We start from the raw sequence: 14,899 nt of genomic DNA, 5'->3' as shown, positions 1-14,899 counted from the left end.
AAATAAAACTTTATATTTCGGATCTATTAATTACAAATCAAACTTGTAGCTTACCTAGCTATTTTTTGGACTATTCAGAAAAAACATGCAAATGCATATAAATCAGGGCCCTAATAATCACTATTAATATTCTTAGAAGTTGGATGGTGAAATAATGATTTTATGAACAAGTGGTGATGTAGTTTAAATATATATAAATATAATATGTTGTATAAAATTTTTATTGCAAGAAAAAATCTAATTGAAAAAAAATTAAAAACGTAATTTATGCATATTTTAATTTTTAAATAAAATAAAAGAACCAAATCTTGATGTTTTTCTAAGGGGGGGGGGTTGTCATGACCGCCATGACCCCCCTGGATCTACGCTTGAATATTAATAACAAATTATATTATAAGTAGTGATGAGTCCAACTATTTGAATGACGAACTGAACTGAATCGAACACCAGGTATTCGGTTTGATTTGTAATTCAAACTCGGAAAGAAAGTAAATCGAACCTAACTATTTATAATTTAGATATGTTCAAAATTGGAACTTAAAATATTTTTAATCAAACTATATTTAAAATTATTTTTCATTACAGTAATTAAAATGAAATTATCATAATAAATAGTATTAGATGTTAATTAATACTTATAACAATTTATTATATATTTTTTGTTGTACTCAATTTTACACAAATTATGTAAAATTTTTATAAAAAAAAAAAAAACATGCGGAGTTTGAATTTAATTCTATAAAAATGTTTAACAGTTCGGTTCGGTTTATATTTGCAATTCTTTGTCAATTTTTGGTTAGACACTAAAAATCAGGTTTGACCCATCACTAATTATAAAAAATCAATAAATAAGTATTATGAATATACGATTAAAAATGTGTACTTTTATAGTATTTTCTACAACAGATGTTTAATTATAAATTACAACTGAATAGTTATGAATTCGTTAGTAAGGATATCACATATAAAATGGGCAAATCCTTAAAAAGGTAATAAAAAATAAAATCACACTAAATATAAAAACAATAAAAATTAATAATTAGTGTGAAGTTAACCCCCAAGGCAAATTTTTTAGAGGCAACTAATTCTTAATGGAAAAATCAAAAGTTTTGAAGTTTTCTAATGTATTAGAAAGAATTATAATCATTGAAAAATATATAAAGCAAATAATAATTGTTGTTGACTCATAACCGTGTTTTTTGTATATCCGTATGGTTGTATTATTATAATTTATAACTATCAGATTATCAAAGTTGATATGAATAGTTTTAAATGGTTTATTTGTATACTACCAAGCATTTTTTTTTTTTTTTATTATTCCATCGTCTATTCGTCTTTCGAGTCTCGTATACTGTAGTCATAGTCTCGTCAACTGTCAAGTTATATTGATTGAAAAACAAATAAGCTTAATGTTTTGTAACAGCAATTTTTTCAATTAATATGAGTAGAAATTGCATACAATTAAGTAGTACAATAGGTTTGTAAAGGACAGCATTTTAAAATCTGCCCCTTGGCGGCATATTTGTTAACTTGGCACTGTTGTTAATTATTTTACCGAAATCAAAGACGAACAATACAAGGTTAGGTTCAACCAAACATTTAATTTACCAAGTTAGTTACCATGTTACCCAGGGAAAATAAGCCACATAAAATCAAAATAATTATTAGTGATTTAAGCGACACATAAATTGTTTTTATAGAGAAATATTTGAAAACTTATAAAACAAATAATTTTGTAGATTAATTAATCACAATATGATGGTTCGTGTAATATATATATATACTAGAGTGTCTCTGGGCGTCCAAAAATTGGACCACAATTAACCTTTTTTAAAAAGGTATACGGTAATTGGGCCACTACAGTTTTACATTTATAACAGGTAGATCCGGTAATTGAACCACTATTGCCGACGAGTCCTTTCATTCACATTAAAACAATTTTTATATGTCACATCCCAACATTCATAATTTTTTAAATTTTTTATTGGGGGTTCAATCCGAAGTATATATTAAAACGAAAAACATAGGAACGATAAAAGCAAGAAAACGAACTTTGATTCGTAAAAAATATATTTTTAATGAATTTCAAAATTATGAATATGGGAAAAAGAATAGATTTGAATTTCTAAAATCTGTATCATATTATTTAAAAAAATAATTGTATGTTTATGTACTTCTTAGAAAAAAATATTTATGATAATTATCATTATTTTACTAATTTTATTGACTTTTTATATTATAATAAATTTGTGGATTATTTTTTATTATTTGTGCATTATTAAAAAAAAAATTATTGTATTTTATGCATTATAAAAATAATTATTAGTTAATAAATGTTGTATATTCGTATATTGTTATGCTGTACATTTATGGCCCAATCTTCGGGTACATTTTAAAAATATAGATTTTATTTGTCACCCAATCTCTTGGTAGTAAAATGAAACATTTATTTTATACGAAGCAGGTAGATAAAATTTGGCCCAATTACCGACCGCCCGTGTCTCTTACTTACCAATTTAAATATTCCTCTGTCTCATCAATTTAATTTGTGTATGTGCATAAAAAAAAAAAGTAACAAAAAGTTTCAAGTTAGTCTAATAAGATTAAACCATGTTAACTTGAATTTAAAATTTAAGTATATTAATAAATTCATAATTTAATGTTATATTTTAATTTTTTATTTATATCTCATTTACAAAGAGAATAATTGAAATTTGTTAAATAATATGTTTTCAATAAAATAAAATTATCTATAAATTATGTTCTTATTTATTTTTATTTATTATAATTTACATGATATATTGACTTTAATGTATAAAATACTATTTTATCAACATTTTATCAAACATTATAATACATTTTTATTATATAATTTTTATAAATATTTATAAATGTTTTTTTTAACGTTTCCTTTTTACAGTAATGATAGGTAGTCCTCTGTATTCTTGATCAAAGCGCAAGAGCAGCTCAGACTTCTTTTAGCTCTTTTATCATCTTCAGTTAAACTTTCATGAAAATGTTTTTGACATTTTATGTCGGTAGTATTTTTCCATATCAATGTAAAGTTTTATAATTAGGAGTAAAACTTTGAAATAGTATTTTAATTTTATTGGCGCCTTCAACTTGTACAACATCACGATATTGATATATAGATGAGTTATTTATAACTAGATTGTCAAAATTATGAAATAAAGCTTTAGCTGTGGCTTGAGTAATATAATATGATTTCTTAAAACTTAATTTACATCGATCCATTGCAGCCATAAGCTTAGGCGTAATGAAATTCGTATGGCCCCCTTTTTTTTGACAGCGGTATTAGTATACGAATGCATTGTGTGTATTCAGAATCGAATGATGACGATGGTAAACTTAAGACGTGTCAGCTAATTGATTTTGAATTTTAGTTGGATTATAATTTGATGAAGATGAAATTTATAATTGAATTTCTCTATTTGTGAAGCTTTTATATTAAATTAAATTAAAGTTTTTTTGTTTTATTTTATTTTTTTTTTTTGTAACTTTTTGTGTATCCCACCAAGACAACCAATTCGACCAGGATGATTTTGATGAATTTATAACTGCTTATACTTTTTCAATTTTCATTATACTTAAAGAATTATATATATATATATATATATATATATATGTATGTATAGCGTATTATATAATTATGTAAGTATATGATAATTGATAAATAGTTTTTATATTATGTTTTAAATTTACTGTATAGAAGAATAGATTCCAATATTATTATAATTTTTTAAATATATGAGTGCTAAAAATAATTGAAATTGAGTCCCATATTACGTCAGAACAACATGAAATAAGAGCCAGCGCATGCTATAATTGTTTAATATCGAAATTATCGTATTGGTTATTATATTGGATGGCGCTGATTGGCCCTGATATAAAAATTATACCAGTTTTGGGAATCCGATCTTAACAAGCCGGTAATAAGATAATTGTTTTTTACGGGTCGTGCACTTATACTCTTTGTTTTTTGGTCGGTTACTTGACTCTAAAAATCATACATGATCTAATAAATATTAGCGTTTGAACAAAATAATCACAAATTCCAAATATAAACAAAAACTACATATACGTACCTTCATCGTACATAAATTATTATTTAATATAATTATTTATTATAAACTAAAAACATGTTGATTCGGATATTTAATAGGTACTTATAACGTATTTTAGATTCTAGACATCGTTGTCGAAAACCTTTTCATAGGTAATGTATTTAATATAATATTTCATGTTAAATATTATAAGTATACGGTATATTTTTGCAGTAAATGTATATTGTACATGATATAACCTAAATGTGTACATAATTGCAGATTGCATAAATATTATTAGTTACATAAAAATCACACTGGTAAAAACAATGTTTCTGGTCCAAGAATATTATGAAATACAATTTCATATACGAAATGTACAAGAAAATATCGGATGCCATTGAATATTAAAGAAGGATTTGATTTTACATTGCAGAGGAGTTGTGATTATTTTGATTGTCGGAATAATACTAAGAAAAAAAAACCAAAAATTGTATCACGGCCGAAAAAATTCTGACGTTTCGTAGAAACGACACACACTTTTCTTAGGCGATTTTCAAATGGAATAGTTTTAGGACTGACATATCTGTAGCAACACTCTCAGTCTGATGCGCATTATAACGCGTTACCCGTGTTCTGATCGTATTAGTTACCATTATTATATAACTTTGTGATGAACATATACGACACGTTTCGAGAACTGTTAAGATATTTTTTATTCGTTTTATTTTGACGGAGAATTACTTCCCTTTCCTTCCTCTTGCCAACCCATCGTAGCTATACCGGTTAACAAAACATCTTACCGACTGCAGGCCCGGGAGTCATGTAGGCATCTAATACGTGCACTAATATACAAATATATGTATATGTGTGTGTATATATGTATATGTAACTCGAGTTATTTATCGCTTGTGGCGCAGGGGACATGGCATAGAAGTGTGATTGAAGATGTCCTGCACCTTCACCCCCACGGATCCGAGAACTGAAAATGTACGTCCTTCTCCCACCGCCACACGGTAGACACGGAACGTTTTCCGATCACGCGCGCTATACCATCGCAACGGCAACAGCTAAACAGATGAATAGCACGGACGCGCGCGAAGGACTCAGTTGTCGATGTCGAGAGCACCTGTTGGCTGTCGTTAGCTTAGCACATGGTATATTCGTACCCAGTGAGTTTCAAATTTCTATCTTAATATTCATTATTTAGTACGTACGACCAAACTCGTTTTCTTCTCACTCGATAAACACTTTTATTTTCGCCCGGTCCTTCCGGGGATTTATTCGACATCATTCGTGTTTCGTAAGTACCAACTTTGCGTTTTGTAAAAGTAATTTTTTTTGTATGATATAATTGTACGTACAAATTTTTTTTTTTCTAGAATTAGTGCTTTTGCTTTTTTGAGCTCTCTTTAATTTTGCTCGCGCTCACGATGTATCCACCACCGCAGTATTACAATATGAACTATTATGGTTATACACCATTTTCACACTACCCCTACGGATATTATTATCATTACAATAACTATCACAATCACCATTATTATTTCACTCAAATGCATTTTCAAGGGTTTCCTACTCCACCACCTACGGAGGTACGTTTTAATATAAGAAACATATCAGTGTTTTCAATATAAGTCATGTTAGGTAAACTGTTTAATATATTATATTGTTCTAAGTTAATTTTATAATTTCATTATTGTGTTACTTTTTAAGACGCATCGACCGGATTAATTTTTGTCGATTGTTCATGATTATTCCGTTGTTCGATTGTATGATTATCCGGTTGTACGGTTCGTTATCTTTAAAATGAGTCTGCACGAATACTTTTAACTGGCTTTTACGATAATTTTTTTTTTTTTAATTATTTTTATCTTACCTTCAATTTCATGTAAAATATTTCAAAACTATTAACAGTTATTCAATGCTCAAATAAATATTGAGAAGTTTAAACAAAAATTCGATTTCTAAAACCGATCAAATGTAAAATACAGTTGTCGACAAATCGTAATTTTTTTTAAAAATTAATAAATTAAAAAATCTCATTGAATAATTGACATAAATAATTCTTTACCTAGTCATTTTTGAAAGTATTGTTTACGCATCCAAAATCAAATATTCTTGAATGCATGTGTAGACATGTACAAGACCTTATCCTTTAACTATGCTTAATAGATATTTTTTTCCTGTATACTTAATACTCACGTAAATGTTCATTAAATATTCACAGTGCAAGCTATTTCAATGTACATCAACAATTATTTGTGTAAACATTTCTTAAAAAATATTTAATGATGAGGTACAATTAATTGTACATTTTACTCCATTTAGAACTACAGGTAGCTTAACGGATTTCACTATTAATTTATGCTTTTTTTTTTATTGATTTTTGAAGGTCCCATGATTCTAATAAATTATGGTTTTGAGACATTCTTAAAGAAAATATAAGACTTTCTTAAGATATAAACTCATATTAAATTATATGAGGTTAGGATACACAATAAATCGTTTGGTTCTTGGATATAACATCTTCGGTCCGTCACTGGCTATAAGTCTTTTGATCAATAAACTTATTTTTTACATTAATATAAGTATCATTATGTCTATATTTATTAGTGTGCGTGTGTGAGCCCTCACACGCTACTAAAAAAAAGTAAATTATTATATTCATAAGCGCTATTTAAATTAATTTTTTTTTAGTTTATTAATATTATAATTATACCATGTAGATGATATATTATGGTACATACGTACAAGGACCGTTTACTCCACCGTTCTCATGTCCAACATTTAATGTGAATTATCCTGTAGAAATAAGACATTTCTCTCCAAATTCTGTCAATGGTTACAGAGCTACAACACCATACCATGAAGTAACCTCCAGATCAAATATCAGCACCAGTGCATTTTTATCAGCAGCCGTATCCGGTGTTAGTAAAATTTATTATTATTTAAATAAACATTTTTTTTTCTTTACATGAAAAATTTACTTTTAGCCCTCTAAAGCTCCAAGCACCAGCGAAATTCGACCAACAAATTTTCAAAATAAAATAGACATGAGTCCATCAGAACAAATACAAAACGAAATAATTTTAATCTTAAAAGAAATAAATCGAGAAAATCTACAAATGGAGGTGATACTGATGTACACAAATAAAATGTTTTCATATCAATTTAATACTATATTAAAATATTCTTGTTACAATTTTAATAATTAATACGAGTATTTAACATAATATTTATTTAATAATAGATTGAAAAACTCAGATACATGATCACCGATGAATATTTATTATGGTTCACTAAACATTTAATCTCAAATCTCATCAACGACGAATATAATTTCTACACTTTGATTTCTGATTTATTGGACTATTTTGATAACAAAGAATTCAACAATTTAATGCTTATGGAAATATATCGAATCATTAAGGTCTGAAAAATTATTTGAATATATATATACATAATTTAATACATAATATTTTTTCTTTTATAGATTTTGTTAAAAAGTGACCGAAGTGAAGAAAATTATAGAAAGATGAATAATTTAGGTCAATTGCTGGGAATTATTACATTATCAAGAAACAAACCAATATTATTCGATGATATCGATCTTAAATCTGTATTGAGTGATGCTACCAAAGGAGGCCCGAAAGAATTGGATTTCATAGTACCATTTATTTCTAAAATACTTGAATCATGTGCCAACAGCAAAGTAAATAAAATAATTTGATTTTTTTAAAAATTGAAATTAATTTCGTATTGTAGCATATTTGTAAAAAAAAAAACTTATCTGTTGTTATGTACTTTCTTAAATTAATTATTTTTGTTTAATATAGATATTTCAACCAAAATGTCCTTGGACAAAGTTAATGTTGAAACGTCTTGTTGAAATCCAAAAGAGTCCAAATTTAAGTCAATTTTCCAAAGATATTCTAGATGTTTTATTTAAAACTCTTAAAGTTGATGTAGATGTAATAATCTAATATCTTCTATAAGAAATTTTTAATTAATAATTTATTATACATTTTAGGATATGAAACCCAAATCAGAATGATGTCATGGTACTTACCCAAAACAGCATATCACAAAGTATTCTAAAACACCAACATTTTCTGTTTTCAAATCTCAGCAAATAAACGAATTATAGTTTCAAACAGACTTTTATAAATTGTCTCTTTAGCTTAAACATAACTGATATCATTTTTTACTACTTCTTCCATAAAATATTTAGTGTATCGGTGATAGAATTTTAAGTATTTTTTATTTCTATATTTATTTTCATTTATATCTATATTTTATTATTATTATTATTATTATTATCAATCATTATGGAAAAATAGTCGATAAATATCCTGCAATATATATTTTTTTTTACTTTAACAAATTAATATTTCCAATGTATGTTATTTCCTGAGACATTAAAATCTCTATTTTAGTTTGAAATAGTTTATTCTTTATATTTTTCATTAAGTTTATATTATTCAAATATATTTTTAGAACTATGATTACCTATTTAATAGAGCTTGCGCTAAAAAAAATTTAGAACAGCCCAACATTTTAATATTTTTGTACATGCAGATTAAATAAATTTGTCGCTCGCTAAATTCGATTAAACAACCATTGTTTACTAAACTATATATTGACTACACATGTAAACACTTTATACATTACTTTATTAATTACAATTTTTTAATAATAATAACAAATTAAAATATTTATTTTTTTTTATTTAACAAAAAATATTAAATAAAATACATAATTAAATTAAACAATATTACATATTCCAATAATACTGAAATTCACGATTTTTGGTACTGACCAAATTGGTTTTTAGAATTGCCAATTTTAATTTAGAACTACCTATTAGCGCAAGCTCTGTTATTTAATATATTTTGAATTTTTTTCTGAGTTTACATTATTTATTTGAAACATGTTCATTGTATAGCGAAAGCTGTCCAAAACTTATAAATTATGTCGTTAGTATTACTGTTTGTATAACCTATGAATAATCATAATCAATAATTCTTTAGTCCTATGCAGCTATAATTTGAATAAGTATTGTAGCTGCATATATAGTGTTGAATAAGTGTTACTGTATTCGTTATTATTAAGTTGAAATATATGAAATATAATATATATAATATATAATTATTAAAATCTATTACTAATTTATTACTTACTAATAAATTATGTACCTATTTACAAGTGTGCGTACAGAGCGTGTCGACTGTGTCTGAGCACTATCAGAAAATGCTATTCTATAGTTACTATGAATACGATTACCGAGATGATTCTGATAACGGAATTTGATAAAATCCTGATGCTAAATTAATTACATTAAATAATTGATATTGTCCTAATTGATCTAATATTTCTGTTATCTTAGGTAGTGGATGAAATTAATTTAAACTTACTTCATTTAATGCTCTAAAAGCTATAACTACTCTGAATTTTGGTTTACCACTCGTGTCTGATTTCTTCTTTACTAATAATAAAGGCGCATTCCACGGACTCATAGATTATTCTATGATATCGTCATCTACCATTTTCCAAATTTGTGATTTTATTTCATCTTGTTGCGAATAAGGTAATCTATATTGTTTTTTATAAATTGATGTGTGATTATCTTTTAATTTAATGTCAAACTCCGGGGCATTTATAAAAATTAAGCGATCCCCTTCTTAGTGAAATATTTGGGAATATTGTTTAAAAATTTCAATTATTGATTGTTTTTCTTCTTCATTCATGTGTTCCGTACGTATGACATTATTTATTTTATTTATTCGACTTATTTTATTGGAATTATATTCAGCATTATTATTATTCATTTTTAACAACGCATAATCTTATCAATTTCATAGTTAATTTTATTTAATTTTATATTGTTATCTTCTTCAGATATATTTAACCATTTATTGACTAAGCATCGAATTTAGATATATTTTTTAATTTTTTTTTTTGCATAAACACGTTATATTTTACTTATATAAGACTATTTTTTTTTCGTTTTTTTTTTTGTTTTCTTACTCAAATTTGAGTTAGGACCCTGGTACTTGGAAATACCATTGGTCATCTAGACATTTTTTTAATTGGTACTTCAAAGTACCCATAGTAATTTTGCCATATTTTTTTAACATGTGGAACATGCAATATTAATTTACAACTAGAGAAAAAATGATTTCTTCTCTTATTTAAATATTAAATAATAATTTTTGTAAAAATAAGCATTACAATTTTTTTTAGAATATTTAATTCTAAATTAAAAATCTCAATAGCTCTTAAGTGTATATAAAATATTTTAGCCTAAAAAATGCAATATTATTAGGTCAGCCCCACATTAATTATTGTTACCGGTGACGAGAGTTGGTGCTTTCAATACGACCCTTTGACGAAACGTCAGTTCTTCGCATGGCTAAGTCCGGGTGAATTGATTCTATACCTTCACCAAAAGCAGTGTCAATCATTTTTTGTGTTTTCGTAACTTTTTTTGAGTCTAACACAAAATTGAACTGCGGAATTGTGTTCGAATTTTTCCTCCATTTCGCGATTTGCACTTAAGACACCAATACGCGTTCCTCAATACGTCTTAACTCGTTAAATACTGAACGGAAAGTAACAACATTTTGTATATATACTACTGATAAATGTAGCTACATGGAACCAGCTTTGTTTGATAGATTGCTTCACTTGTATAGACGCTGGCGAGAAAATTCGGGAACTTTTCTGACACACTGTGAACTGTGAATCTTGTTCATTGTATTACATTTCGTTAAATTTGTGGATTTACATTTCTCTGAAAAAATAAAAATAATAGTATAACAGTAGAATGTTGCCTACATGGCCGGCGACAACACGTCATTGTCATACCTTATTGCGGCGGAATTTTCGTGTGGTATTACAAACAAATAGTAATACGGCAACGGTATTGAACGTGTTAATTCCGTGGACGTAATTTCAAATATTCAGAAGTTTTTACCTGGAAAGCAGACAAATTGGTAAGTCAGAATTTTATTTGGCAACAGTAATTCACTCCGTTCGGTAATGTAACTTTCTGGTATTAATAACGACTTGTATTCCTGTGTTGATTCTTTTGAAATCGTAATACAGGTCCGTCATTACATCAAAACCATTACTACTCTTAAAGCGTTACTAAATAAAACACAAATTAATGTTGTAAGAATAATGTAAAAATATGTAAAATAAAAGTAGCATTATATTAATAGGAATGATTTAAATCATGAACATTTCTTATCGAATCTTAAATATCTCGTTTTAATAAAAATATGTATTTACATATAAATCCGTTCCCTATTAATTACAGGTCTGTTTCTAAAATCCTTTTGTTTAAGCAAAAATTTCCCCCGTAGTTTATCAAACAACTCAAAGATTTAATTAAACAGAAAAATCAAGCTCATATAACTTATAAAATATTTAAAACCCAAAATGATTATAATATTTTTCTAATATAAGAGCCCAATGAAAAATGCTGTCTAAACTAAATTACGGTTCCTATATTGCCCTGTTATTGCTAACCTGAAAAAAATTTAATAAATAATCCAAAAAGTTTTTGGCGCCATATAAAAAAGTTAAAACAATGCGACGGCTCGCCTGATCTTATGAAAAATGGTACTACTAATTCTAACAACCCTATCACAATTTCGAATATGTTTACAGATTACTTCTCTTCTTCATACTCCTCTCCTCAACACGTAATACTATGAACAGTCGTTCATGAAAACAATCAAATGAATATTTTCGATTGTAACTTATCTATTAGTGAAATTTTTGATAGTTTGTCTAGTTTAAGTACTGATTATGTACCTGGCCTGGATAACATTCCTTCATTATTTTTAAATAAATGTCACTATGCATTAACAATTCCTATTCACAAATTATTTACACTATTATTAAAATCAGGTATATTCCCACAGATATGGAAACAAAGCGTTATCACCCCAATTTGGAAATCAGGAAGTAAAGCTGACATTTCTAATTATCATCCAGTCGCCAAGTTAAGTTCACTACAAAAACTCCTCGAAAAACTATTAGAACAAAAATTATCTATCCATTAAACATTAAACATATTTTTATAGATAATCAACGTGGTTTTAAAAATTTAAATCCATTGATATTAATCTCGTCATCTTTTAATTTTATTTCACAAATATTATATCTAATGGTAGTCAAATTGATGCTATTTATGTAGATATGAAAAAAGCGTTCGATTCAGTTGACCACCGAATTCTAATTCGAAAGCTTAATAATATAGGATTATGTGGTAGCATTCTATCCTGGTTGTCTTCATATCTATCCGATCACACTCAAATAATTAAAATATCCAATACAAAGTCAAACCCACTGCAAGTTTCATCTAGAGTTATTCAAAGAGGTCACTTATCCCCTTTCTGATTTTTAATATTTATTAATGATATTTATACAGTATTTAAACATAGTCAGTTCTTGTTATTTGCAGACGATATAAAAATATATTTTACAGTTAACCACATAAATGATTGTTTAAAACTGCAACAAGATCTTGATCGTTTTTCTAAATGGTGCTTAGATAATGGGTCACTTTTAAATTTGAATAAGTGTATGAAAATATTATTCCACCGAAAATGCTCAAATATAATCTACCATTATAATCTTTCTGGTTCGAAAATCAACGTTGTGAACGAGGTAAGACATCTTGGTGTAACTTTATCACCTTAAACATAAATTAGAAATTATTCGTATAAAAGCCTTTATAATTTTAGGATTTATTAAGCGAAACTATTCTGATATGAGTTTTTCATGTCTAAAAGTCTTGTACTCTGCATTGGTACGCCCTGTTTTAAAGTTTGGTTCACTTTTTTTTGGAGTCCCCGTCAAACTGGTTTGTCTAATAGATAAAACAGAAAAAATCTAGAGGAATTTTATCAGAATGATCGCTTTTAAACCAAATGTACATGAACTAACCTATTGCTATTGTCAAGAAATAATGTAAAAACCCCCTTTAACTAATAGACGTAACTATAACGATTGCTTATTTTTATATAAGCTATTAAATGGATTCATTAATTGTCCAGAGGTCTCAATTTTTATTGGAATTAGAGTCTCTCCAGTAAACACTAGAAATAAAGCCCTATTTCATATTGCATCAGTGGAACGTAATTTTGTTATTCATAGTCCCATCAACATAATTTTACATCATACTAATGAACACTTATCTAACTTTAATTTTTTTACGACAATAGTTGTAAGTTGAAAAATTATTAGGTACCCATTAACTTTTATTTTGTATATTATTTCTATGTATTATGTATCTACTGTACTCTTTGCCCTCGTGGGCGTTATCTATAAAAAAAATAAAATATAACTTATTATCTAATTAATTTTTGTGAATACATTATACATTTAATATTAACGAATGAATTAATATTACAAATACAAAAATGTTATTTTATAAAACTTCTATAATGAAGACCAATTAAGAAATGTATGTACTAGATCAGGGGTCGGAAACCTTTTTACCTACACGGGCCATAATTTGTTTCAGTTTTTAATGGAGGGCCACATACAAAATTAAAATATTAAAAAATATAATTTTAACAAATAATACTAATATATGTTATTTACAGATAGCAACAAACATATTATGAATTTAACATTGCAGTTGTGCTTATTAACTAATTTTTAATTAAATACATTAGTAGAGACAATTTAAAAGTTTAAAAATAATTATTAATTAATTCTTGAATGCAATTTAGTATACAAATATTAAGTTACTAGTGTGATTTTTGAGGTTGAATTTTTCCCGCCAATTCATTTATATCCGCTTTTAAATTGGATGTTGATATCCTTAAAACAGCATTCAAGTGTTCATCGCTTAACCGTGAACAATATTTATTTTTTCGGAATTTAAGTATTGAGAATGTCTGCTCACAAATATATGTGCTACCAAAAGCAGTAATCATTTTTTTAGCAAAACTTTTAATGCCTTTAAAATCTATTTCAGAAAGACTTGAATAAAATATTTTTAGGTCATTACTTTCTTTAAAAGCATTTTTAAGAATATCGTTGTTTTGCAATTCTATGACTTCCATCTGTAAATTAGATTCAACATTGTCAATGTCGACAGAAAAAGGGTTTTAAAACAATTTGATTTTATTCTCTTGTACGTAAAAATCAGAAAATCGTATTGAAAATTCATTTTGTAAGTTTTCAATTATATTTAAAAAATTAACTTTTGTAGTTTCCCAATTTAAAGTTGATTTGGTTGATTCTAATACAGTTTTACAGCATAAGAAATGATCCAAGTGCTGTTCATTAATATGTTTGTGTAATAATTTTAATTTCACTTGAAATGATTTTATATTTGAATACATATCTGACAACAATTTGTCTTTACCTTGTAGTTTTGTATTCAGCTCATTTAATAAAGTTGTTATATCAGTTAAAAATGCCAGATTAAGAACCCACTTTTCATTTGATAATTCTGGTACAATTTTACCTTTTTCTGACATAAAAATATTAATTTCATTTCGTAAAATAAAAAACCGTTTCAAAACCGCACCTCTACTCAACCACCTTACTTCGGAAAAATATATTACATCCCCATATTCAGCATCGCATTCTTCCAAAAATATTTTGAATTGACGATGTGCCAAAGCATTTTTGCGTATGTAGTTAACCGTCGATACTACAATATTCATTACATCTTTCCATGCTAAAACTTTGCAACATAATGCCTCTTGATGTATGATGCAATGAAATATCATAGGTGCTTCATGTCTTTCTTCCACCATTTTCGCATTTATTCTCCCAATTGATCCTTTATTAATTCCACTCAT

The 14,899-nt window shown here is 26.8% G+C and overlaps 1 protein-coding gene across 1 annotated transcript; it reads right to left on the bottom strand.

Annotated features, from left to right (window-relative positions):
* Window positions 1-13,834: 13,834 nt before the first annotated feature.
* On the bottom strand, window positions 13,835-14,899 carry LOC112685590 (general transcription factor II-I repeat domain-containing protein 2-like). Its single transcript, XM_025557521.1, has 4 exons — window positions 14,623-14,899; window positions 14,458-14,565; window positions 14,294-14,406; window positions 13,835-14,152 (listed from the first exon to the last, which is right to left on the bottom strand). The coding sequence occupies exons 1-4, from the start codon at window positions 14,897-14,899 to the stop codon at window positions 13,835-13,837; spliced, it is 816 nt and encodes a 271-aa protein (XP_025413306.1).

The sequence above is a fragment of the Sipha flava genome, unplaced genomic scaffold (genome assembly GCF_003268045.1).
Source record: "Sipha flava isolate LNK unplaced genomic scaffold, YSA_version1 283_pilon_pilon, whole genome shotgun sequence".
NCBI lineage: Eukaryota > Metazoa > Arthropoda > Insecta > Hemiptera > Aphididae > Sipha > Sipha flava.
The sequence above is the reverse complement of the archived record's forward strand: the minus strand, read 5'-3'. Positions and strand labels throughout refer to the sequence as shown.

Excerpts from the sequence above, each read along its gene's own strand:
- LOC112685590 (XM_025557521.1), bottom strand. The coding sequence starts at position 14,899 with ATGAGTGGAATTAATAAAGGATCAATTGGGAGAATAAATGCGAAAATG. Across the intron at positions 14,407-14,457 it reads GCTGAATACAAAACTACAAG|TGAAATTAAAATTATTACAC; the intron begins GTAAAGACAAAT and ends AATCATTTCAAG. Across the intron at positions 14,153-14,293 it reads TAAATTGGGAAACTACAAAA|ATGGAAGTCATAGAATTGCA; the intron begins GTTAATTTTTTA and ends TCTAATTTACAG.